Here is a 27,317-nt window from a genome sequence, read left to right on the forward strand (position 1 = left end):
GAGTCAGGTGACAGAATAGTGAGTGTCTGCTCTATACAAGAACCTATCTCTTTCCTCAGTTAGAGAATTAGAGACGGAGACTCCAGGCAGCCTTTTGGTCCATCATGTATATGCTAGCTCTTTGAAACACCACTGAATTATTCCTCTTCCCTTTTCCTCACAGCCCTGGCTGTCTCGTTTCTCATTTGAGTGCTTACTCAAACTCCTTTTGGAATTTACTAACAAATCTCCAGCCAGTCTGCCCCACCAAGCTCCCCCCGCTGGCTGTGGTCATTTTCAAAACCAGGAATAGTGCAACAATGGGATCAAGGTTGACTCCAGATGGGTTCATTCCAGAGACAGACTAGATTTTCAGAGGCTGTTGATAGCTTTGCTTTGAGCTGCATCCCACGACCTATAGAATTGGGTTTATTCCCTATCCAGGGGAAGCAGTGATGCGAGTCAAGGGGGGGGTGGGTGACACCAGCCCATAGCATTCCCTTTGTTTGTTAGAACCTTCACTGTCCCACCAGGATTTCCACTGTGGTCATGCTATGCAGGAAGTGGTTCTGATGGGTTTAGCATTGTACTGGACTCCCTGCCGCCGGGGTTTGTGGAGATGGATCAGGCAGATAACTTGAGCCGGTGTTGCAATGACGCAGTAAATTTCCCACTCTTATCACAATTCCAATTTCACCTCTGTCCCATTGAGATGGAGAAACCATGCTCCAGCACTTGATTCAGGGAGGACTGCAGATGCTGTAGAGTCAGTCAAAAGTGTGGCGCTGAAAAAGCATAGCCAGTCAGGCAGCATCCGAGCAACAGGAGAGTCCACGGGTCGAGCATAAGCTCTTCATCAGGAACGCCTGATCTTTTCATCATTTGGCAGGAAGAGAATGCAAAAATCAGCTGAACATGTACTTAGTTAGGCATGTCATTCAAGGGAATAGTTTATGGACCCAGAGCTGCACACTGTAATCCAGACTAACGTTATACTCAGAATAAGACAATTGAAGGGGAGAGAGGGAACAAAGTAATAGATATTGAAAGCATGAGGTTGTGATCTTACCCAAAAGATTAAATCACTTCATCATTCCTGATGAAGGGCTTATGCTCAAAATGTTGACTCTCTGGCTCCTCAGATGCTGCCTGACCTGCTGTACTTTTCGAGCGCCATACTTTTTGACTTGAATCATTTGGTGCAGTGTTGTCAGTGAAATTTGAGGAGTAAGGGATAAGCACACAGTGCAAGTGGACAGTGAAATTCACAGCAGAGGTTTATTTTCAGATACCAGGCAGTGGCTAACTAGTAGTGTATTTTGGTAAAGAATTTGTCATAGCCTACCCGTTTACTTGCTGATAGTAAAATGTTGGGAGGAAGTGAAAAATGGGAGAACGGGCAGATATCTGGCAGTTGCAGTTTAGTGTGAAGTGATGCATTACAAAAGTGATCATTATTGCAAAGGGAATGATGTTTAAAAATAGGGAGGTTTTGCTAAAACTATAAAACTATAGAAGGCACGAGTCAGACCACACCTTGAAGACTGAACAGTTTTAGGCATTTTATTTAAGGAAAGCTATATTTGCATCAGAGGCAGTGCAGAGAAGGTCCCCAAAGCTGACCAAGTACTGAGGGACTGTCTTAGAAGGAGAGGTTCAGGGAATTGTTCTTGTAGTCATTGGAATATAAAAGATTGAGCAGAGTCTTCAGTCAAATGTACAAGTTTCTTTGTGGAGTTTACAGGGTAGATGCGAGTCCACAAGATCAGAGGGCATCACCTCCGAATAAAGGCTTGCCCATTTAAGACAAAATTGAGGAGATCCTTCACTCACAGGGTAGTGATTCAGTGGAGTTCTTTAGCGCAGAGTGCTGCCAGGGCTGGGTTGTTAAGTACATTAAAAATGTCTCCCTCAGCCTAGAATCAGAAAGGGAATCAACTGTTAAGGGCTAGAAGCAGGAAAGTAGATCAAATCAGTCATGTCGTCATTGAATGGTGGAGCAGATTCAATGAGCTAATTGGCCTAATTCTGCTGAACATATACCATTTAACAGATACGATCAACAGTAGTGCAGGAGCGAGGAGGTAGCGTGAATACAAAATCCTTCAAAGTGAGTGGAGAGAGAAAGGTCATGAAGGAACCAAGTAGACTTATACTAACAGGAATTGAATGCAAAAATCTGAACACGTACTTTGGATTACTGTGTGCAGTTCTCTGCCTATTAACTACTACGGTGTATGGCATTCCAAATTAACATCATACTCCCCTCAGAATAAGACAATTGAAAGGTAGAACAAAGATAATTACAGGACAGGAACAATCCCTTTGGCCCTCCAAGCCTACAGAGATCCACATCCTCTATCGAAGGATTTTCTAAGGATCAGTAGCCCTTTGCTCCCTGCCTAATCACGTATCTGTCGAGATAAATCTTAAATGACACTATCGTTCCTGCCCCTACTACCTTCACTGGCAACACATTCCAGGCACCCACCACTCTCTGCATGAAGAACTTTCCACGCATATCGCCCTTAAACATTTTCCCTCTCCCTTTGAATTTGTGACCCCCCCCCCCCCCCCGAATAATTGAGTGGAAGAGAGGGATCAAAATAATAGATGTTGAAAGCATGTGGTTGTGATCTTACCCAAAACATTAATTGTTAAGACTGACCAGTTTACCGGTTTCAATTTGTAAAACTTTAATTCTGTCAATGTAGCTTCTTGGAAATAGTGTGCTGAATTTTCCAAGGAATATCCATCACAATCAAATTGCCACCCACTGCATTTCTCTGATCCTGACCCACAGTCCACATTGCTGACTCTGAACATCTCATTCAACATCCTGAGAAAAGTGAGGGGCATCTGATCAAGAGTAAGGGAGGGTAGGCTGGTTTGTGGCAGAGGTATGAGAAATGAAGTCAGATTGAGCGATGTTGGGTGTCAGATTCTGAGGAGGATATGGTCTACTGATGTGTAAGGTGACTGGGGGGGGTGAGTGAATTGTCGGGGAGAGGGTGTGGCAAGGTTAATTTACCATGGGTCAGAAATGAGAACTGCTTTTAATTTGCCTAACATTTTTGAATAAATGCTCAGGTAATTCAGTCAGAATTCTTCATAGACTAACTCAGAGTTTGAAAGATTTTCAAAAGGTTCCAGGTGCTAGTTAATCACACATCAGAAGTTTAAACTCCCTGTGGGCAACTCCTGGGTTGTTAGGGCATTGTAACATCAGAGGGATCTGTAATGCAACTTTCAGGGTATGTTACCATAATGGCTTTACTCCAACCTGGCTAAAATGTTTAAAGACAAAGAAACTGTTGCAGTGCAGTGTAATGTTAACACGAGAACAGTCCATCAAATAGACCTAAGGCTGTGAGTCACCCACACTGATACTTGTGAGCTATTCAGTCATTGGATAAGGACTGACATTGGGGAAAACTGCTGAAAGTGGTCTGTTTTATTGCAGCATCTCTGTCATATCAGACAACAGAAATGTCCCAGCAAACTTGATCACTACATGGCTGGATCTTTCAGTTAATAATTCTGCAGATTACTCTTGGAAGTCACCTAATATAGAAAACATCTACAAAACCATTGGAGTTGCATATTACGAGGAAAATCTTTTAGTTTTTCCACAATGAGTACAACAGGGCAATTAATCACAGCAGTGCTTTGACAAATAATGGGTAACAGATAGCTGTCAAACCCAACACTGGGAAAGTGTAAAGTATAAATATAGGGCAGTGAGAGGCTTCAAACATAAAAAGAGTCCTTATTTTTCGCATTGTAGCTCCAAGGTGTACTCATAAGAACGTGCATGCATTTACGTAACACTTTTCCCATCCTAACCCACTACCCAACCAGTGAATTTCTGATGTTTATTCACTGCTCATTAGCAAACACAGCTGTAAATGTATGCACAGCAAGCTCCCATAAACAGTAAGTCAAATGATCAACAGACTTGATTAGTCACATTGACTTCAGCATTAATATTGGTAAGTACATCATTTTTCCCTGTGATTCAGCAAGAGTTTGCACACGGATCAGATAGCCCAGATTTCATTCTAATGTTACATTAACAGAGTGAACAAGGAGATGGATGTTTACCACTTTCTAGAGATTAAGCCACTTACAATACTGCAGTGTCAGCCCAGATTATCTGATTCATTAATACTTGCAGTGTTAATTCTGTGCTGTATCATTTTGTACTCCACAGCCACCTGAAGGTGCTGTGCTCTGAAAGCTAGTGTTTCCAAATAGACCTATTGGACTATAACCTGGTGTTGCATATCTAGCTTTGCAGTTTTCAATGGTTGCATTGACTGAAGGATGTTAACTTTCCCTTTGGAGCTCTGCTGGATAAGAGACTAAATTTACTAATAGGAGCAAATTACTGTACTGAAAACAAACACATGCTGGAGATCACAGCGGGTCAGGCAACATCCACGGAGAGAGCAAGCTAACGCCGAGTCTAAATGAACTGACATGAATTGTGAAAGGGGCATCATTTAGGCTATAGTTGGGGGTCGAGTGTAGAGTACTGGGAGGGAAAGGATATTGATAGTTTGATAGTTCAGATTAAGTAATTGGGATGTAAGAATGGCAGAATAATGGTGTGGCCAACTGCCAGACTAGAAAGAACAGGCAGCGCTGGGGTTGGGGGTTGGGGGTTGGGGGGGGGGCACGGTGACAGCAAACGTAGCAAGCTAAAAGAAAAGGAAAGAATGGGAGTCAGTTCACAATCTGAAAAAGGTGTTGAACTCAATATTAAGTCCAGAAGGGCATAAAGTCCTAGTCTGAAGAGGAGATGTTATTCCTCTAGTTTGGGCTGTGATTCGATAGGGTACTGCAGAATGACTAGGATAGACAAGTGGGCACAGGAACAGGACGCTGTTAAAATGAGTGGCTACTAGAAGGAAGGTCGGGATCAGACTTGTGCACAGACCAAAGGTGTCCCGCAAAGCGGTCACCCAGTCTGCGTTTGGTTTCACCAGTGTAGAGGAGGCCACATTGAGTACAGTGAATTCAATACAGCACACAAGATTGGAGGAAAGACTGAGAGTGAGATTACAATCAAAATTTAGCCCAAATTAGCTAATTAAAATTGAGCTGTTCCAAGCGCTCCTGAAGTAGGGTGGGGAAAGCAGTTGGGATTCCCAATGTTGACCACAAGTCACACAAGGTCAGCTCAGTGGTCATCCTATTGCCAAGTTAGGAGATTAAGAGCTCTTGAGCAGATGCTGCAATACGATACAGGAGGGGCTCAGTATTTGGATGAGCCATCAAACTGAAAAGGCCTGATCTCTCTAACAAGATGTATATTAAAAGTTAAGGAAGCATTAATGAACAAAGAACAAAGGACTGCTCCAAAAACGTGATAAGCAGTGAGGGAGATGATAGCAGACTTCAGGGAGGTTGGTGAAATATGCTAATGTGCATCAGATGAAAAGTTAATGCAAATAAGTGTGAAATGATTCATTTTGGAAGGAAGAGAGGAGGCAATTTCGACCAATTGGTACAGTTTAAGACAGTTTATGCAGGAACAGAGAAACCTTGAATCGTCTGTACATAAATCTATGAAGGTGAGAAGTTCTATTTAAAAAAAACAGATGGGATCCTTCACTTTATTAACAGAGTAATGGAATTATGCTAAATCGTTATAAATCACATTTTAAGCCTCAGCTGGTGCATCATGCTCAATTTTCATCAACAATAATATTAAGGTTGTCAAAGCATTAGAGATAGTGCAGGAGATTTTACGAGAATGAGCATGAAGTATCAGGTAATTCAGTGATATGCAGGGGCTAGGGAAGCTGGTATTGGTCTCCTTAGAGGACAGAAGATTATTGCAAGATGTAACAGAACTATTCAAAATCTTGTAGTTTTTGGACAGTTTACTTAAATAATAATAATGCTTTCACAAGCAGGACACTTTCAGCAGTACCTCAAAAGGAGGAAGGCAAGGTAGAAAGGTGAAAAAACATATTTGAGCACTCAGGGCCCAGGCAACTGAATGCCTGGACACCAATGGCGCAGTAGTTAAAATAGGGTGCACAATTAGTGCAGCACATTGGCTTTGTGATTAGTACTGCTACCTCACAGAACCAAGGACTTGGGCTTGATTCCAGGCATGGGTGACTGTATGGAATTTGCACATTCTCCTCAAGACTGCATGGGCTTCCTCCCACAGTCCAAAAATGTGCAGGTTAGATGGATTGACCATACTAAATTGCCCATTGCATCCAGGGATGTGTTGCCTAAATGGGTTAGCCATGGTAAAACCCCCATGTGGGGTTATAGGGTAGGATGCTCTTCAGAAGGTCAATGCAGACTCCACGGGTCAAATGGCCTCTTCCTGTGCTGTAGATATTCTACAAGGGACTAGCAACAGTGACATTTCAAAGGGTTATGGAGAAGAATAAGACCAATTAAGAAATTTGAAAACAGGAGTGGCTGAAAGCATGGATTTTAACTTCAGCTCCTGGTTGACATGCATCACTCAGTAGCATCAATTCAGTGTAACTGAGCACAAACTGGTCTTCACATTGACCTACCTGGGAGCAGTGACTAAATTTCAAATTTAGATGCTGAGAAACACAATGATATCCTGGCCTCGTGGTTATTGATCTGAACTTTTTTTTTTAAACTGGGAAGTTCAGTGGTGGGAAGGAAGGCAGGAAGAGGGATGGCATCTTCTTTTCTAAATTTAACTGTTAAGTTTTAAATGTTGCATTTACAATGTTTTCCATTACTAATGTGCAGTGGCAACTGTGATTTAGCTGTAAGATTTACTGCAGCAACCAAGCTTCCTTTGACAGCATCTCCTAAACCTGCAAACCCATTTAGAAGGCCAAGTACAATAGGCACATGGAACATCATCATCCACAAGCCAACCCTGGGCTGTCTTGCAGTCACTTCACTAATAATTGGTGTAAGTCTTGGAATCTCATCCCTAGTAGCACTGTGGCTCTGCCCTCACTCCACACTGCAGCTCAGTGTCACCTTCTCAAGCCATACTTAGGGATGCGTAATAAACTCTGGTTTTGCCAGCCAATACCCACATCCGAAGGATGAATTCTACAAAAATGGAATAGCCCTTAGTGACAATGGAGATGATCTGGATTTTCCAGGGTCTATAGCCTGCCAAATAACACAAAACTTAAAAGATTTAAATTCTCTGCCACCTCTTCTGAAAATAGTCAATGAATACTTAATTACTCCACTTGCTGAAAGTAACCTTTTGTTTAGAGCCTGTTGTGCTTTTGAGGTAAGCATGTCCTGGAGCAGAGTCGATCAATGGCTGTGAACGAACAGTATGTTACAAAGACCCAGAGAATATAATTTATCTCCCACAAGTGAACTGACCGGATACCTCATGATCATTGAAGTTGCGGGAGTTACAGTTGGATCCACAAAAGAACATAAATCACATCCCAGGGGCCTTCATAATACATTGTATTTTACCATATTAGTTTTTAAACATCTGCTAAATAGATGGTTGTGTTTTGCTGGAACTCTCTAATCCTTAACAAATTGGTTCCAGTGCAGCTGGAAGTGCAAGCGCTGACAAATCTATGACTCCCCTGTAGTGAGAGTGTTGATCATACTGAGACTCCTTTGTAGTAGGGGGTGGATTGATGGCTCAATAGTTTGCAGTGCTGCCTCACAACACCAAGGACCCGGTCTGGGTGGGATGCTCTTCAGAGGGTCAGTGCAGACAAGAGGGGCTAAATGGCCTCTTTCTGCATTGTAGGAATCACCCAATGATCAGAGAGAGATTCCACTGTAGCATGAACGTTGATCAGACTATAACTGGACAATTAAAATGAGAATAGCCCAGAGCAGCATAAATTGTTTAGAATTAGAGTGGTGTTGGAAAAGCACAGCAGGTCAGACAGCATCCAAGGGTCAGGAAAATAGGCATTTTGGACAAAAGCCCTTTATCAGGGATTGAGGCAGGGAGCCTCCAGAGTGCAGAGATAAATGGGAAAGCCCCCATTTATCTCTCCACCCTGGAGACTCCCTGCCTCTATTCCTGATGAAGGGCTTTTGCCCGAAACATTGATTTTCCTGCTCCTTGTATGCTGCCTGACCTGCTGTGCTTTTCCAGCACCACTCTGATCTAAACTCTGGTTTCCAGCATCTGCGGTCCTCACTTTTGCCCAGGACAGCATCATCAAAAGCTAAGTAACTTGTGTGTAACTTGTTTGATCTGGTACATCATTGATCTACAAATCTTTCAAAGCTATTATCTACAAGATCTTGAGAGTAATAGTTTCAGGATTATCCACACTGCCATGTATAGGAATGAAGCAGATGGTGTAATCGAAAAGGTGGAACAGAATAGAGACAGGAATCAGATCAGGCAAATCAGAGTCACTAGCAGAAAAAGTGGGGGGGACAAAGGAAGTCTGGAAAGGATAAACAGCAGAAATGTCCAGAGGAAAATAAGTGTGCGCTAAAGGCTGACGCTACACATTATGATTTAGAACAGGGTCAACTGTAGGAATAAGTAAATGTGTCCTGGACAAGGATACGATCACAAAGGAACAATAACTAAAGCAAGCACACCTAAGAAGGTTCAGTACATTAATGCCAGGAGTAATAAGAATAAAATGAATGATCAAGAGCATTTTCCAAGATGTAGTTATGTGATATATGCATCAGAGAACCAGCTGAACGAACACTGCTTTAGATATACAACATTACAGACCCTACAGACTACTTCAAAACTTAGTGGAGCCAAGGGAAGGCGAGAACTTTGTAAGAGAGATGGCGGAGGTTTGAATGGATTTTGTTAGAAAAGACATTTGACAGGAAGGAAAAAACCAAACACCTACTCTGGGGCATCAGGTAAGGAAAAAGGATTGGGAACAAAAGAACATTCATGAAGAAAGCATGCACAGGAACAGATGCAGATGTTATGGAGAAGTTCACATGACTATGAACAGATCGGACATAATCAACAAGGTGCAATAGGATTATTCTGCCAACAATATTACAATATGGCAATTAGATTTGCAGATGATACAATTAACCCTGAGTTTCTAAACTCCAATTATCAATGTAAATTACAAAAGATTAATGACTGGGGGAGTGTCATTCATCTCCTGGCACGCTTATCTTTCACTCAATGTGTGATCAATTTTCGCCTGGAGAAGGTACGGAGTTACAGACAGTCACATTCACTTGTTAATGTAAGGAAGAGTAACTTTAAAGAGCAAAACCAAACACTGAAAGAAGAGAAATCTAAAAGCTACAACCAGAAAATGAAGCATTAGACTAGATTAGTCTATATTAGAGAGATTGGCTGTAGAATACACCTGACCAACACTGGCACACTTTCAAATAGTACTGCTTTATTACCGGTCATAAAGGAACAAGTATTGTGACACTGAGGCTAAACAAATGTGGCAGGAGAGGGAAAAAAAGAAAGCTGATGATGCAACTAGGACAAATCAAGATTTAGAGGTTCAGATTGAAAATTCAAAACAATAGGACCAATCATTACAAAAATGTAACATTCGCAAGCCAAGCTGGGAAACAAGTGAATATAAATATGAGAAAATGGATTTTTAGTTTCAGTATTTTCTCAAGTTTCTGGAGTGGGTTTTGAACCTTCAATCTAAGCAGTCCTAGCAACAGAGCCACTACACGATACCAGAAGGTGTTCCTGACACTCACTGCAGTACCTTCATACTGCATTACTGATAGGTGCCTTTAGAAAGAGAGTAAATAGTAAATGTTAGGACCTGAATGTTAATATTATTCAGTCATAAAATTTTACAGCACAGAATGAGGCCCTTTGGCTCATCACGTACCCCTTATCATCATTCACCTTCATTGGATGATAAGTGACCAAAATTACGGACCAAATGCTGGAAAATGAGATTAGAATAGTTGGGTCATGGTTTTTGATTGGTGCAGACTCTATGATACTTTCTTTTTGTGCTGTATACCTCAATGACCATGAGTCTACGACTACTGTAGTCTCATTTTCCAGCTTTTGTCCCATAGCCTTGTGCTTCAAGTAATCGTCGAAATACTTCCTAAAATGTTGAGATAGCTCCCACTTCTAGCAGTCTCTACACTCCCTTTGAGTGAGTATTAACAGCACTGTCAGGCAATGAGTTAGAGACAAAGTAGGATTTAGGGAAAGGGTCACAGTAAACAGTTTTTTGAAAAAAAATATTGCAGTGTAAATTTAAACAGTTTCTGCAAACTGCAACAAACAGTCCGTATTAAGTCTCCTGTTGAAAGCAGGATTATTTCTTCAGCAAAAGCTGTGTCATATCATAAATTTTATAGATGTAGAATCAATCCAAGTCATTAGCAGCATTTTTTCTTTAAACTCAAATATTTCTAAAATGTAAGACATATTGCCAAAAGCTTCTCACCTTGCACGCGTTAGGGACATACACAAGATTGCTAAATTTCAAACAAACATAACATTTTATACTAAGGAAAAGAGTGCTGATGATAGGGCAAGCAGACTTCGCATGGTCAAGATGTCATCATTGAGAAAGCAAGAGCAAATCAAAAGGTGCAAGGCTTGAACAAATTTCATTTGCAGAAAACAGGTTAATCATACAAATGTCTGTCCCTTATGTCATGTTTAAATGTGTTATGTTATGAGCTTGATTATTTTAAAATACTTGCTATTGTAGCTACTTGTGCAATGGATTATTCAGTAAGTGATACCCAATCACAGATACACATCTTGCATTTTGTTTTGAACATCTCTAGTAAATCGCCTCAAAATTATCTCTGATCCAAGGCCAACCACCTCTTCAGGGAACTGAAGACTGTTACCCTTGGTATCTGCAAAACTTATGAGAGAGATGACTTTAACCTCCCATCCCAAGCACAGTTTGGGATGGAAGTTAGATTAAAAAAAAATTGGGAAGCTACATAATAGACACAGATTGGGGTGGGGGTGAATCAACACTTAGGAGGTAGATTTGTCTTGGAATTTTTTAAAAACTAAGCTGCATGCTTCCATTTTAACTTGCTTTTATTTGTGACACCGGTCAATGAAACATGGCAAGATGGACTGGACTCATGCACCAAATGCCTTTATTGTACCACCTATGGGACAGGAGGAGCAAAAATGCATCCACCGATTAAAGCATAAAAACACATCACATTCCCTGCACCACTGGTATTGGCGCTAGCTGCTACTCAGCTACTTTACACCCTGATGGGCAAACAGCCAGTCGTCTTGCCTGTTGAGAAAACTTTAAGCAAGTTCACGCATTAATTTTAGGGAGGTATCATTCTTTAATTCTGAGTGCACCATCTGAAGATCCTCAGCCCTAAATCTTCTCCCAACTGTAGCTAATTTTTCAGCTCAAGGAATTTTAAATACACAAGGACAACACGCTTTAAAAATACTGCATGGAACATTCACAGTATGTTTTAATGTAAATCTCAGCCAGGTAGCGACATATCACACCAATCAATATCAATCATGAATAACTGCATATCTAGAGGAAGAGTCAGACTTGTCCTTGTAAGATCGGAGCTATGAAAATAGGCTTGGGTATTTGACCATATAATTCACAGAAAGAGGATATCCAGACTCTCAAATTAGTCCCAGTGCCTTCCTCCTCCCCCAAAGACTTGCAATGTTTTCTATCCATTCAAGCAGTTTGACAATTCTTTTAGAAAGTTACCATTGGAATCAACTTCTAAGCCCCCATTAGAGAAGTCAGCAATACTGTTGAAGGCATGAGAAACTTTAAACATGACTGTGGGTACGAGTCAAAGAAACAGGCTGAAGTAGGACAAGAACTAATGTTACAAAAAACTTCTCTTGACACAATGAGTGACCAACTTACAGAACAAACAACCAGATGGAGTAGATGAGTTGACAATACTCAACCCATTTAACAACAAAATGAGCACAATGATTGGGAACAATTGGAATTCGCTGGGCAGGTGCGTTGAGTTGAATGATCTTCTGCATGGCATGAACTTCTGAGCGAGCACAGACAAGATTTGTGAATGGAAATAAAAAGGACGTTGAGCTACACAAACAATGCACAAAATTTAACTTTATTTTTTCCCTTTTGATTTTTTTTTGTCTGTTTCTCCATCTGACGAAGAGAAACTGAAATAAATTCCTCAGTTCTTTGTTACAAGGTTAAAACACCCAGACTTGGCAGCAGCGACAGTGTCTCCGACTTGCAGTAGTGGTGTTCCCCTCAGCCTTTCCCTCCCTCACTTCAATCGTCTGGGCAGTGTTTTGTTCTACACTGACAGATCCTGGAAAGGGGTTGGAGGGAGGGATAGGGAAAGAAAGAGTGTTGGGTCTGTTTTCTGTGAACCATTTGTGTCAGATTCGGGTCAGCAGGTGCCAGAAGCTAGAGGGTAAGACACTCTCAATCTTCTCCATCACAAAGTTGAAGGGTGCAAACAGTGTGCTGAAGAACTGCAAGACATTAAACAGCAAGGAAGCAAGTTAGAGGCATATTTTTTCACTGGAGTAACATACAGGAGCTTCATTACAAATCCACATTTTTCCTCTCCCAAAGGCATATCCCACCAAACCTTCAAGGGAAACATTGTTTTATTTGCAAAACTATTTGATTCCTGTTTTGTCTACTGACACTGTGCCTGGGCTGCCCTGGAATAAATTAACGAGAGAATTAAAATGTAGTAAAGAAAACTGCAGTCTACATTCAATGGTTTCTAGTAATCTGCAAATGAAGGCTGAGAGTATTATTGCTCTGTTCATCTACATATTAGCAAACAAAAGAATTTCAAGCATTATTATGGTTTTTTTTCCACAAGTTATGAAAATAAATGTTAGACAGTAACCAATAGCTACTCTGCTCAATATCACATTTTTTTTGTACTAAGACATCCATAGAAGGAGATTTAAATGATTCCAAGGTTATTTGAGACAGTTGCATTCTATGGCAGCAGCAGGTGGAATCCTAGATTTCTAAATGAATGCATTTTATCTTCTGAGTTACAGATTAAAATAAAGTCACCCAGCCTTTCTTAAATGCTTAAGAGCCAGAATTGACAACACGTGTCAGATTGAGCAGAAGGTCTTTTTAGAACCCAGACGTTTGGATAAAAGAACAAATTTACTTTCCTTGAAATACTTTAGCAGTTTTTAGAATCATGCAAATAAGAACAGCTAACAATCACGGGCAATTCAAGATTAACTTTCTGTCCTTGATTTCAACCCTGGTCAGGTGGTGGTATGTTTGTCAGAATTAGAAAGCAGAGGGTTTTAATCCTGCATCAGTACACAAATCTCTACTGATGTTCTCAATGAACTATTAAGGGAGTATTGAACATTTTCCTCAGAATGTAAACATCGCAACCTTTTACTCTAAAGAAATGTTTCAGACTTTTTCACAGCTCAAAACCTGTAACGAACAGTCCATGCAGTTGACAACTGACACCAGATTTTCGATCATGAGTCAGTTTCCTTCATGATTTTCGTGGTAATGCTAACATCTTAATGAGGATTGCTTAGACCAATCATAAGTTTGACTTTAATTAAAAACAAAACTAGAGCAGGCTGATTATACACAATATACTACACAGAAACAGGCCATTTGACCCAACTAGTCTGTGCTGGTGTCTAAACTCTGTGCAAGCTTCTGCCCCATTCCATGTACAGCATCTCCACTTTCCAATCTTCCTTCCTTTTCCTTTTTTGCTCTTATACTTATTTAATTTTCTTTGAGAAAGTTAAAGCTATTTCCCTCAAGTACTATTTGTGATAGTGAGTTCCACCTACTAGATACTCAGAGTGAAGAAATTTCTCCTCATTCTAGAACACAGACATAGAACAGTACAGGCCCTTCAGCTCTCGATGTTGTGCTGGCTTTTTATCCTACTCTAAGATCAAACTAACCTACATAACGTATATTTTAATATCACCCATGTGCCAATCCAAGAATCACTTAAATGTCCCTAATTTGTCTGATTCTACTACCACTGTTGGCACTACATTCCACACACCCACCTCTCTGTGTAAACAACCATCCTCTGACACCCCCCTTTAACCTTCCTACAATCACCTTAAAATTATGAGGTAAAAACAATGACTGCAGATGCTGGAAACCAGATTCTGGATTAGTGGTGCTGGAAGAGCACAGCAGTTCAGGCAGCATCCAAGTAGCTTCGAAATCGACGTTTCGGGCAAAAGCCCTTCATCAGGAAGGGCTTTTGCCCGAAACGTCGATTTCGAAGCTACTTGGATGCTGCCTGAACTGCTGTGCTCTTCCAGCACCTTAAAATTATGCCTCCTCATGACAGACATTTCTGCCATGGAAAAAAGTCTCTGGTTATCCACTCTATCTACGCCTCTCACCATTACATACACCTCTATCAAGTCACCTCTCATTCTTCTTTGCTCCAATGAGAAAAGCCCTAGTTCCCTTTCTTCATAAGACATACCCTCCAGTCCAGGCAGCATCCTGGTAAATCCCTCTGCACCCTCTCTAAAGCTTCCACACCCTTCCTGTAATGCGATAACCAGAACGGAACACAATATTCCAATGTTGTCTTACCAGGGGTCTATAGAGCTGCAGCATAACCTCACTGCTCTTAAACTCAAACTCCCTGCTAATGAAAGCCAACTGATTTATTTGCAATTACTTGTCATTTGGTATTACAGAGGTGAGGCCTTTGTTTAAATGCTAATTTTTGCTTTAAAATAGTATTCTTGCGAAATACCCTGCTAAGTTCAAGACAAAAAGCTACAAACATGTCTTTTTCAGCAATACTCAACTACCTTGCATCGACACAGCGTAGCATCTATACATGCTGGCTGCAAACAAAAACTTGTCCAGAATTAGAATGCAAAGCTAAGAAATTTTTCAAAAGTTTCATTGACAAAGGCAAACACCAAAATAATTGGTCATTTGGTCGTACAGAATTTGAGCAATCCTGATTTAAAGACATGAAGTTTTTTATTTGCATTTGTCTGGACAGGATCACAAGAATTCTAAATCTCAGAACAACAATTTATATTGTGTGAGAAGAGAGTGCTGATTGGTTGGGAAATGGTCTCTCTACTAGTCGAGTTATTGCTATTGAGATTGCAATAAGGAACAGTTAACCATTCAGGTTTTGATTAAAGGGAGAGCGACACACCGACTTGTTCATTCATTTTGCAAAAACAGGACACTGCTACAAATGCTTTAAACAAGTCAAGAAAACAATAGGGTTCCAACTCTACTTTATCTGGACTCAGATGGACAGCAAACTCCAGGTCCAGGTACCTAGATGATCTTGAAATAGTAAGCAGACTGTTAAGGAGTCCAGGAAGACTCAACACACCAGCAGAAAGGACAGATAGGTGACATGTACAATTCAAGTGAATAAATGTGAAGTAATACCTTTTAGAAAGGTCATGAAATGAAAGAGCAAGCAAGGGGAGATGAAGACATGGCATTTTGTGCTGCATAAATATCACATGAAATTTATAAATCATTGACTCATTAAAAGTCAATGGGCATGGTATAAAATAGGCTGCTAAATATTAGGAACTCATTTCATGCTACAAGTATAGACCAAAATCACCACCCACTCATCAGGGGTGTTTTTTTTTATTTTAAGGCTGAAATGCTTTGCTATGGAGAGCAGTTCATGTAGAGGCCAATGTTTCTTGTAAGGAAAATGTGGATAAATATTTTCAAAGGAAGAACATGGGGCAAGACGACTAATTTTGGATTGCAGTACTTTGTTTCTGAGGAAATATTTCAGTAGAAACAAGAACAATTTCCTTTAGTGAGCTAAAGCATAAGTAACATTTTGATTTGAGACTGATATTTTCTGACCCTGATAGGTTGTGAATCACAGTGAAGTGTGATCATTATTTTAAATGAAACTACTGTCTTGCCTTGGTATTAACTCTTTGCAATCTTGGCAACTTTACAGCTGAAATCAATGCCAGATAAATTTAGTTTCACACACACACTCATACGCAGGCACATCATAAAGTAATGAAAAAGGTCACATCACAGTTAATAAGGAACAGCAGAAGACCTTCTGGCCCACTGTCTGCACTGGCTCTTTAGAAGAGACCCCCAATTAGTTTCTTCCCTTTGGTCTCTCTCTGAAGATCTACTATTTTTTCCACTCAAAATATTCCCTTCCTTGGGTGTCACTGGCTAGACCAGGGTAGCTACCCTGGAGAAAATGGTGGTGAGCTACTTTCTTGAACCACTGCAATTCATCCGATGTAGGGACATGCACAGTACTATTAGAAAGGGAGTTCCAGGATTTTTACTCAGCAACATTGAAGGAAGTGTTATTTAGGTCCAAGTCAGGATGGTGTTTGACTTGAAGGGAGATTTGGCGGTGGTGTTCCCATGTATCTGCTACCCTTGTCCTAATGATAGAGATTATGGATTTGGAAGGTTCGATGAAGGAGCTTTGGCAAGTTGCTACAGTGCATCTTCTAGATGGCACATACTCTTGCACTGTGCACTGGTGAAGGGAGTGAATGATCCAAATGGTACAAGGGATGCCTATCAATACATTTTCTCTATCTTGGATGGTGTCAAACCTCTCGAGTGTTACTGGAGCTGCACCCATTCAGGGAAGTGGAGTCTGTTCCATCACACTCCTAAATTGTGCCTTGTAGATAATGTATAAGCACTGGGGAGTCAGGAGGGGAGTCACTCAAGCCCCTTTTGAAAATTATTATGGAATTAGATTACACCACCTTTCAAGCATGGCATTCCACATCACACAACATGCCCCGTTAAATAAATAACTGTCTCCCCCAGGCTATCATTTTAAATGTGTTCTCTGGTTTCAGACCATATTATTAATGGAAACAGTCTCTTCCTACTTGATCCACAAAAAAAAAATTCATTATTTCAAGTGCCCATTGAATCTATAGATTCGAGGGGAGAACAGTGCCAGCTGCTGCAGTGGCTTCAGAGTATTGAAGTCCCTCATTCCTGCTATCTTCCAGCTAAATCTCCTCAGCACCTCAACGGCTTTGGCAATGCTTCCCAAGATGTAGTACCCAGAAACAGACACTAAACTCAAGTTCTTCTTTTAGGCAGGGGTTCTAAACCAGTGATTTAGAAAGGTTCAGTATATCTGCACTTAGTTATTCAGTTGGAAACATCTATATTTAACACTGATATTCAAAATCCTGGAAAGACATTTCAACCACTAAATGAGATCTGCAGGATTCAACTTAAAATAGATTTAAGATTTTAACAGAGTGGAACTTCCATATGTTGTGTCTATATAATTAAATGCTTGTGTTATTATAAACCAGATATGATGCAATTGTTCAATAAGGAAGTGATAAAAATATGTTTTCATTTGTACAGAGTCCAAATTAGCTGCCACAGATGAAAGATCACTCAGAAATTCAGGAAAAAACATCGCTACTCAAAACGAGATGGTGAAACTTGCTGCAAAAACTGCAAGAACATAGACGTAGGAGCAGTCTGCTCTACAATTTAATTTGATCATGGCTGATCATCCATCTCAATACATTTTCCTGTGCTACCCTGCATCAATTAATATTACTAGTATTCAGAAATCTATTGATGCACATCTTGAATAGAGTCAGTGATTGAGTTTCCACTAGAAATACTGAGGTGTGTAGTTTGGATGCATTTAATGGGAAGTTAAATAAACAAAAGGGAGAAAGGAATAGCACAGGTTGAGACAAGGAAGTGTGTGAGGTGCCAATGTGCCGAGTACAGACCAGCAACACTCCTTCTAAATTAGTCGCTGAGGCTGTGCATTCCAACTGGTGTACCAATGCATTGACTTTCAAAAGTTGATAATGTGCATGAACTTCAGGAATCTGCACAATGAGCGAGCATTGCAAACTAGTTGGTTCTGTGCTGAAAATTCCAGATATAAAAAATTCTGCACACTTCCCCCTTGTCTGCTCTATTACCAAGAACACTTCCTTTGCCGTCCGTAACATTTGCTGCTTTCATCTTTTCTCTTTCTCCCAGCCAATAAAACTTGAATCTACGTCAAGTCAAATGTTCCAACAGGTTAATGTAAAAACAAAAAAAAAGGATACTGGAAATCTGAAACAAAAACAAAGAGCTGGAGAAACTCAGCAGGTATGGCAACAACTGCAAAAGCAAAACAGAGTCAATGCATTGGGTCCGATAATCCTATGTCCCTACTGGACTCAATGAGTGATCAAAGCGTTTTGGGGGAAAAGCTGCAACGTTTTTGTTCATGTTGGTAAAGCAGGTTCTTGCCCAGAGAAAGAAGTAGATGAACATAAAACAGAAAAAAAATGGAGTTTTTTGCTTAATAATCTTGTGACTACTGATGACACAGCTATTAAATGAACTTTGTATTTTTTTTCCTCAGCAAAATAGCAACTCTCCTGCCTTCCCAACACTACTCTGAGCGGTTTGTTAGACCCGATTGTGATCAGCCTTTGCCCAGATTATTATCTCCTGACATCTGTCCTGAATTAGGCCATCTTTGAGGATTTGACTCCCCAGGGCTGTTGAGGCAGAGTGGTTGTGCCTCTACTTCTGGACCAGGAGGCCCAGATTCTAGTCTCACCTGTTCCAGAGGTGCGTAAGGACTATCTCTGAATAGGTTGATTAGAAAATAAAGTAGTATGTGATGCGCCAGTCTATGAATGATACACTGCAGGAGGCAACCATTTGGCCCATTGTGCCAGTTCTGGATTTTCAAGCTGCTCCTGAGAGAACAGCCACTGAAAGTAGTACTTACTGCCAAGATTTATAACCACTTAAGACTAGAAATGAAACTTAGGGCTGCCAGGTGGAAGATTTCATTCCTTCAAAATAAAAGATAATAAGACAGAGGACGATTATAACTGGAACAATACTGCTACTTGTATTGTAATTTTCCCGATGGGGTGGAATTCTGTTATAAAACACAGATGGCCTCATTTAAATTATTCACTGTTCTCATCTCCTGACCCAGTATTTTCACGCAGGGCATGTCTTACACTTATTGTCTCATTTTGATAAAAATCTAATCTCTAATGGCAGAGTGCAAAAAAAACCCTGTGTTTTCCCATTAATCATACAAGGTCTCAAACCCAAGCCGTGCAGAGATATAGCAATTATTTTGTACTACAGCATGAGCAGAATTGGTTTTTTTTCCACACAACAAACCAGCACTGAAGACGAGGAGAAAGTTACATGGATCTGGTTCCGGAGGCTGCTCTGGTTAGTTTCACATTGGCCAACAAGTGGAGTCAGCACATTCAAGAGAGTTCATTTCTAACCTCTTCCCCCACCCCACAACAACTCATTCTCTTTGGGATTGTGGGACTTGGGCCATTAACTATCTCCCCGCTTCGACCAATCTTTGAGAAGATAAGATTTATTACAGAATTACCAGCGGCCCCACAGACACTGTCCCTCTGCTTTATTTCACACGCCAATGCACGTTACAAACATGTGCTGAGCACGGACAAAATCTGACTGCTGTCATCCACACATCCAGCAAGCTGAATGGTACCTTGCTACTAAGTGGCACCAAAATGCTTGTTCACACCAGAAGGTATGATGAGGTTTGTCCCTATTTAGAACATAAAGCTTTAACTCTACGTTTCCTTTCACTGCCTGACACTCCTGGGTATAAGGCTCAGTGGGACCTTCATCCTGGGACTGGTAGCAGTCCTGCATGTGCCCATTAGAGAGCTATGGTGCTGACAGGAACTGCCTTCTAATCAGATGGACCACTCAAGAGACCACTTCCTTCCAGTGCGGGGCTTATTCCGGCTATATTGGCTACCCCAACTCATCTGTTCACGGACAAACTGTTTATTTTTCTCTCTCTTCCCTCATGTCCCACACACATTATTTTCTGCTCTCAGCGAATCATGGGAATATTTAAAAGCCTGTCACTTCTTTGAAATAATGTTTCACATTCTCCTTCAGTTTAATCTTTTATCCAATCTTTCCCTCTTTGCTAGTTTTCGACATGGAGAACCCTTACTAACAACACTGAATTGTCAGCTGGGATTTTGTGCTCAAGGCTCTAGAGAGGAACTTCAACCCACAACCTTGCAATTCACAGGTGCAAGTGCTACCCATTGAGCACGGCTAACAAGTAATTTGGTAAAGAGAGGAAAGGTATCATCATGGATCTTGATCCAATACACGGATCAGAATCAGGCCATTTGGGCCAAAGATTATGTGGCAGCTTTTATATTCCACATAATTCTTTTCCCATCATTCTTCAATTAAATATCAAAAATCTTGCCTCCCTTCTGTTTATTACACTTAAACATTCAAATTGTTTCTGCATGCAGAGCTTTCAGACAAAGTGCTCCACATTCCAAGAGAATTAATGCGTTCTGGATTTGTTTTTCAACTGATCCTATTCCGGAATCAATGGTACATTCCTTCGCTTTAGATTTCCTTACTGCAGGGAACAGTCATGCCTCATTGTGGGGGCTTCTAGCCTTCTACACATGGGCACTACTACAGTGGCCTGCTGCACTGCTGTTTCATTGTTATATGTATGTCATTTTGCTCATTAATTCAATCAATGCCTGTCCACATGCCCGAGAGATCACAATCTTTGTGACTACCAATTATGGAGGTCAAGTTGGTCTATTTCAAAGCATCTTGGGGGGGGTTTTAAGAATAGTAAATCCGAGGTTGCAGCAGTGACTAGACTTCAAGGCGTACTGCTATGGCCAAAAAGTGGAGTTCCCCTACTGCCCTGGTTTACGTTTAACTCTCAAAAAAAAACACAAGAGTTAGTTTCTGATTATTTACTACACTGCAGCTTTTAAGATCCTATTGTATTCTTGTTGTGTGTCCTGTTCTTATCATTAAAACTGCAACAACAGTCCAAACGTTCATCGGTTTGGTGGTGTACTGAGGTTATGAAAGGCACTACATAAATGCAGGTTCTGTCTTCACAAACATACAAACAAACCTTCACAAACCTTGCAAAAATCATACCAAGCAACAACTCAGCCAACTAATGCAAATGCAAATTCAGATAAGGAAGTGGTCCTCTAATTCAGTCACAGAGAGTTTAGAAGAGAAGAAAACTAACTGCAGTTGGAATTATGTCCCAGGATTACCTCAACATAAATGCTACAAGGTTTATCAACTGTCTGCCAGCTTCTCAGAGAAGGCGAGCTGCTTTTGCATAAACACAGACGGTGATTTGTGCAACCACGTATATGACAGAGTGTTATTTTCTAATGTGGCGACAGTTCTCAAATCCAAAAAATTGCATTAACCGTTTTGATGCAGAAAGTTAGAGCCGCAGCTGATTTGAAGCTCCATACCAATCCACATACATCTCAGATCAGATTCATACAGCCACCATAGTGGTTAAAAATTCAAGAAAAGAAAGCGGTGTGTATAAACATTCTTCATAAAAAGGCAGCTTAAACATTTAGATTACATCCTTTTATTGTTTTCCTTTCATGGAGCTATTCAGAAGGTTTCCACCATAATCATATTCACAAATCGAATGCATGACTGTTAGTTCCCTGTTCACCTTTTGTTAAATTAATTCCCATAATAGTTATAGGTCTAAACAAGGTCTGATATAATGAAGCCCCATCATGTGTATTAATGGATAAAAAAAAGCTTTTCAAGCCCATTTCCCCATTCAATAGAATCATGGCTCACTTTCTACATCAAATCCCACTGTTCTTCAGGGAAGGAAACCCACCATTCTCATCTGGTCTGGATGATATGTAACTCCAAACCCACAGCAACATGGTTGACTCTCACCTGCCCTCCGAAATGACCTAGCAAGCCATTCAGTTGTATCAATCAAATTTCAAAAGGAATGAAATTGGACAGATCATCTGACATCATCCTCGGCAGCGGAAAAGACAATAGCAGAAACAGGTGGAGCAAGCAGGTTTGAGGGGATGAATGGCCTATTCCAGTTCCTACTTCTTACGCTCTTATATCAGTCTTCAATGTATTCACCGACTCGGCACCCAGAATCATTCCAAAGCTTCAGGATCCCCGAGTGAAGAAATTTCTCCTTATCCATGTCCTAAGTGAAACAATGATTCCAGAATTCTTGAGTCTCCAATCAGAGAAACTACGTCTCAGGGTAAATAACAGCAGGAGATGTTGTAGAGCCAAGACAGTTCTATGGGGTTAAGGTACTGATTGACCATGATCTTAACAAATAATGAAAATAGGCTCAAGTGACTGAGGGACCTCCCCAATCCAAAAACAAAATCCATCAGCCTGAATGCGTACTCCTTCCGATCCCATCATAAAGATCAATGGTGTTTTTCTCAATTCCAGTTTCTGGCATTATTAAATTTATTTATTTATGCTGGTTACAAAACAGATTAGACTCAAGTGAGTACCTGGAAATTTCACTACCAATACTTACAGCCTTAGCAAAAACGCCCATGAGTTCTGGAAACTGATGTGTGAGGAGCGCCAGCATCGCAGTAAACGAACACAGTCCAGCTGTGAACAAGATGAAGAATGGGAGCTCCTTCTTTGGATAAACTGACACTTCATGGAAAGCTAGACAAGAACAAAGCATAGCCCTTCATTTTAAAAAGTGCCTTACAACTTGATCAATAGCATAGACTTTGTTCACATATCACAAGTAACATTGACATGGCTACGTTTATTGCCGGTTATCTTTATGAGGAAAATGTGAACATGGTGGTCCTTTATTTCAATCGAGGGTTTAGAATGAGAGGTAATCTTATTGAAACATATAAGATCTTGAGGGGGCTTGACAGGGTTGATGCTGCAAGAATGTTTCCTCGTGGGAGAGTCCAAAACTAAATAATGGATACAGTTTAAAAGATCAAGGACTTCGCACTTAAGTTGGAGATGAGGAAGATTTTTTTTTCTTCTGACAGGGTCATAAGTCTTTGGAACTCTCTTCCAAAGAGCAGTGAAAGCAGGATTATTGAACATCTTTAAGGAAGAGGTAGGTGGAATCTTAACTGAGGCAGTCAATGGTTATCGGAGACAGCCAGAAATGTGGAATAAAAACCATCTAGTTGAACAGTGAAGTTTGTGGGAGAGGGGTCTCCAAATGGCTACATCCTTCATCTAATTCATCTATTCATATATGGATCCATTTGGATAACATTCGCCTACACAGCCCATTTAGTCCCTCTTTCATAGTTGATCGGTGTTTGAACTCTAAAAGCCTAACATCATTTTTTTTTTAACATCTTTTGTCTGGTGAAAATTTATGTGAGACTGAAAATCTTAAGTCAGGTTGCATCCACAGCTTGTTATAGCACAGAGTTTCACACTTCTGGAATTATTTGACAGTTTTCAAAATCCCTCCAAAATGGCCTGGTTTTGAAATTAAGGTTTTGAAATTCTGTTGTCCACATGGGAAAAAAGTCATCTTCCTGTTCTATTAATTGCTTTCAAAATTCTAAAAATCTCAATTAAACCACTCCATGGCTTCTAACTTAACCTTCTATTTCAGGGAATTTGTGTAATCACTCCACATAACCTAATACTTGGGAGACCTGGTAACATACTGGTGAATCCACAGCACACTCCTTTTCAAGCCAATTATATTCCAAGGGACAGTAGTCAGAACTGGTCACATATCATGTCTAAACATGGGTTTTGTAAAGCTGTAGGTAAACTTCCTGCCCTTTAAAGTGCTTAACATTCTGGTAGCTTTTTGATTTTTTTCTGTTCTTGTTTATTATTAAGCATATTTATATTTCTTGTGCCTTTGACCAAGAGCTAGCTGGTTCAAATTGCTAACTGCTTGCAATGTTGAGTTTAAGCAGATAACCCGGTACCTCAGTCTCAGCCCAGTGAAGTTTTAAATGATTCTTAATGATTTAGCAGGCAGACTAAAGTCTTAATCCTTGTTATTTTGACCTCCCTAAATTGTAAAACAGTTCCATACAATGTAGTCAGTAATTTGAACCAAAACCATTCTGTTCCATTGCAAGTGCATGTAAGTGCAACATAAGCTTTGTGTTCATCTAAATTGCAACAGTCTTGATCCAAAGGTGTTGCCATTTTTGTAAAAATAATATAGAATTCAGGACAAAACTTAGGTGAAGATTTGCACAAACTAGCAGACAACTGCTACCCTACGATCTCTCAGACACAAGGTCAAGCTGAGTCTAAACAGACAAAGAGAAATCTATTTCTTCTCCAATAGTTGCTGCGTCTCTCAAGAAAGATGAGAAAATCAAAACCAAGGCGCTGCTTGACTGCAGTCATTGCGCCAAAATTCCTGAAACAAGGCATTTTTTTCAGAGAACTTAATTGGTCAAAGAAAGTAAAGGCCTGACTCCTTGTGTGGCTATAGTTGTGTTCTCATCTGGAGTATTACCATATCAAGATCATAATCTCGTTAATCATTTTGGCTGAGAGAACACTCAATCAGGAACAAACAGTTTCCAATCTTTTACCTTCTGTTCTAATAAATGGTTACACCTGAAACTTTAACCTGCAAGTTCTGTTTCAGACACTGATGAACTGATTAATTATTTTCAAGGGTGATTAGTTCTGACTCTCATTTTTCTTGCTTGCTTGTAAACATTGCTCAATAATCTCACATAATATTGCAAATTACTCACAAATTGCTTTCTTTCTCATTTTTCTTTTCAGCCCGATATTTATGGAAAAGTTAGGAAATGCCAAAGTTAACGGCATGATCCATTTAACATTTTTTGCTTCCTGGTCAGCAGCCACTGAGAAGGGTTGACTGACAAACTGCCAGGCAGGAATGACTATTACACCCTTGGCCACAGACGGAAAGTGAGAGGGGGGAGTGGGGCAAGGTGGGGAGGTGAAATTGTACTGAAAGAGAAGGCACTTAGGTAGCTTATAAGTATCTGACTGCAGTGAGTGTCCAACAGGCTTGCTGTGGGCAGGGGTGGGGTGGGGTGGGGTGGGGTGGGGTGGGGTGGGTGCGTGCATTTGTGGGGTGGTGGGAGGAGAGAGTGAGACACCTGCGGGGGTTAACAAGGAAATTCTCCTGCTCCCTCAGGTATTTACAACACTTGGATTCAACTACCTCTCATTTCTTGGTCCTTCAGTTGATGGGTCTCGGTGAATCTGGGAAACCTACCGATAGTCATGGAGCTTCAAACAAAACTGTAGAACAAATAACCTTACAGCACAGGAACAGGCCCTTCAGCCCTCCAAGCCTGCACTGATCCAGATCCTCTATCTAAATCTTCCACCTATTTTCTAAGGATCTGTGTCCCTTTGCTCCCTGCTCATTCGTGTATCTGTCCAGATACATCTTAAATGATGCCACCTCCACTGGTAACACATTCCAGGCACCCACCACCCTCTGCATAAAGAGTTTTCTATGCATATCTCCCCTAAACGTTTCCCCTCTTACTTTAGTAACTGACCCCTAGTAATTGAGCTCTCAACACTAGGAAAAAAAGGTTTCTTGCTATCCACCCTGTCTACACCTCTTCTTATGATTTTGTAGGCTTCATTCAGGCTCCCCCTCAACTTCAGTCTTTCCAATGAAAATAATCCTAAACTACTCAACCTCTCCTCATAGCTAGCACCCTCCATACCAGGTAACATCCTGGTGAACACCCTCTGTACTCTCTCCAAAGCATCCACATCCTTTTGTTAATGTGGCGACAAGAACTGTATGCAGTATTCCAAATGTAGCTGAACCAAAGTTTATACAACTGTAACATGACCTGCCAACTCTTGTACTCAATACCCCATCCGATGAAGGAAAGCATGCCATATGCTTTCATGACCACACTACTGACCTGCATTGCCACTTTCAGGGACCAATGGACCTGAACACCCAGATCTCTTTGTACATCAATTTCCCCCAGGACTTTTCCATTTATGACAGTTTGCTCTGGAACTGTATTTTCCAAAATGCATCACCTCACATTTGTCCAGATTGAACGCCATCTGCCATTTCTCTGCCCAACTCTTTAATCTATCTATATTCTGCTGTATTCTCTGAAGGTGCCCTTCACTATCTGCTACTCCACCAATCTTAGTGTCATCTGCAAACTTGCTTATGAGGCAACCTACACCTTCTTCCAAATCATTTATCATACACACTAGCACGGATTCCTGTGGGACACCACTGGTCACAGGTCTCCATTTTGAGAAGCTCCCTTATACTACTACTGTCTCCTATTGCCCAACCAGTTCTCTATGCATTTAGCTAGAACACCCTGGGCCCCATGCAACTTCACCTTCTTCATCAGCCTACATGGAGAACTTTATCAAATGCCTTACTAAAGTCCATGTATATGACATCTATATCCCTTTCCTCAACAATCAACTTTGTCACCTCTTCAAAGAATTCTATTAGGTTTGTAAGACATGACCTTCCCTGCACAAACCATGCTGCCTATCACTGATAAGCCCATTTTCTTCCAAATGGATATACATCATATCCTTTAGTATCTTCTCCAGTAGCTTCCCTACCAGGATTATCCCTGGTACCCTTCTTAAACAAGGGGACAACATTAGCAATTCTCCAGTGCTCTGAGACCTCCCCCCATGTTCAAAGATGCTGCAAACATATCTGTTAAAGTCCCAATTGTTTCCTCTCTTGCTTCCCTCAGTAACCTGGGATAGATCTCATCCAGACCTGAGGACTTGTCCACGTTAATGTCTTTTTGAATACACAACACTTCCTCCCTCCTTATGCAGACCTCATATAGAATAATTAAAGATCTATCCCTAACCTCAAAGGCTGCTATGTTCCTCTCCTCTGTGAATAACGATGCAAAGTACTCATTAAGAATTTCACCCATTTTCGCTGATTCCATGCAAATCTTCCCTCCTTTGTCCTGGAGTGTGCCAGCCTTTTCCCTAGTTACCTTCTTGCTCCTTATATATGAATAAAAGGCTTTGGGGTTTTCCTTAACCTAGCTTGCTAAGGATATCTCATGACCCCTTTTAGTCCTCTTAATTCCTTGTTTCAGATCGGTCCTACAGTCCTGATATTCTTCCAAGGCTTCAGCTGTCTTCAGTCACCTAGACCTTATTTTTCCTCTTAGCTACTTTCAATTTCACCGGTCATCCTTGGTTCCCTAATCTTGCCTTTTCTATCCCTCATTTTCACAGGAACAGGCCTCTCCTGCATGCTAATCAACCTCTCTTTAAAAGCCTCCCACATATCCAATGTGGATTTCCCTAAAAACAGCTGCTCCCAATCTCTATTCCCCAGCTCCTGCTGAATTTTGGTACAGTTGGCCTTCTCCCAATTTAGCACCCTTCCTTTAGGATCATGCTTGTCTTTGTCTGTGAGTATTCTAAAACTTAAGGAATTGTGTAGCTGTAATGTGGAGGTGTACAGCTTCATTAAAATCTGTATCAGAAATCCACCTATGCAGAGAGCAAGTTAGTCACCACCACCAACCCTAATAAAAGACCATA

The 27,317-nt window shown here is 40.7% G+C and overlaps 1 protein-coding gene across 3 annotated transcripts in view; it reads right to left on the reverse strand.

Annotated features, from left to right (window-relative positions):
* Positions 1 to 11,376: 11,376 nt before the first annotated feature.
* LOC140467484 (suppressor of tumorigenicity 7 protein homolog) overlaps positions 11,377 to 27,317 on the reverse strand; it is a 163,583-nt gene continuing 147,642 nt past the window's right edge. For all 3 annotated transcript variants that reach the window (XM_072563896.1, XM_072563895.1, XM_072563897.1), the window contains 2 exons: positions 22,321 to 22,460; positions 11,377 to 12,409 (listed from right to left, as the gene is read on the reverse strand). In XM_072563896.1, coding sequence (XP_072419997.1) covers positions 12,314 to 12,409; positions 22,321 to 22,460 — 236 coding nt within the window. In that variant the 3' untranslated portion in view covers positions 11,377 to 12,313. The remainder of the gene's footprint in view (positions 12,410 to 22,320; positions 22,461 to 27,317) is intronic.

Source organism: Chiloscyllium punctatum, chromosome 45 (genome assembly GCF_047496795.1).
Source record: "Chiloscyllium punctatum isolate Juve2018m chromosome 45, sChiPun1.3, whole genome shotgun sequence".
NCBI lineage: Eukaryota > Metazoa > Chordata > Chondrichthyes > Orectolobiformes > Hemiscylliidae > Chiloscyllium > Chiloscyllium punctatum.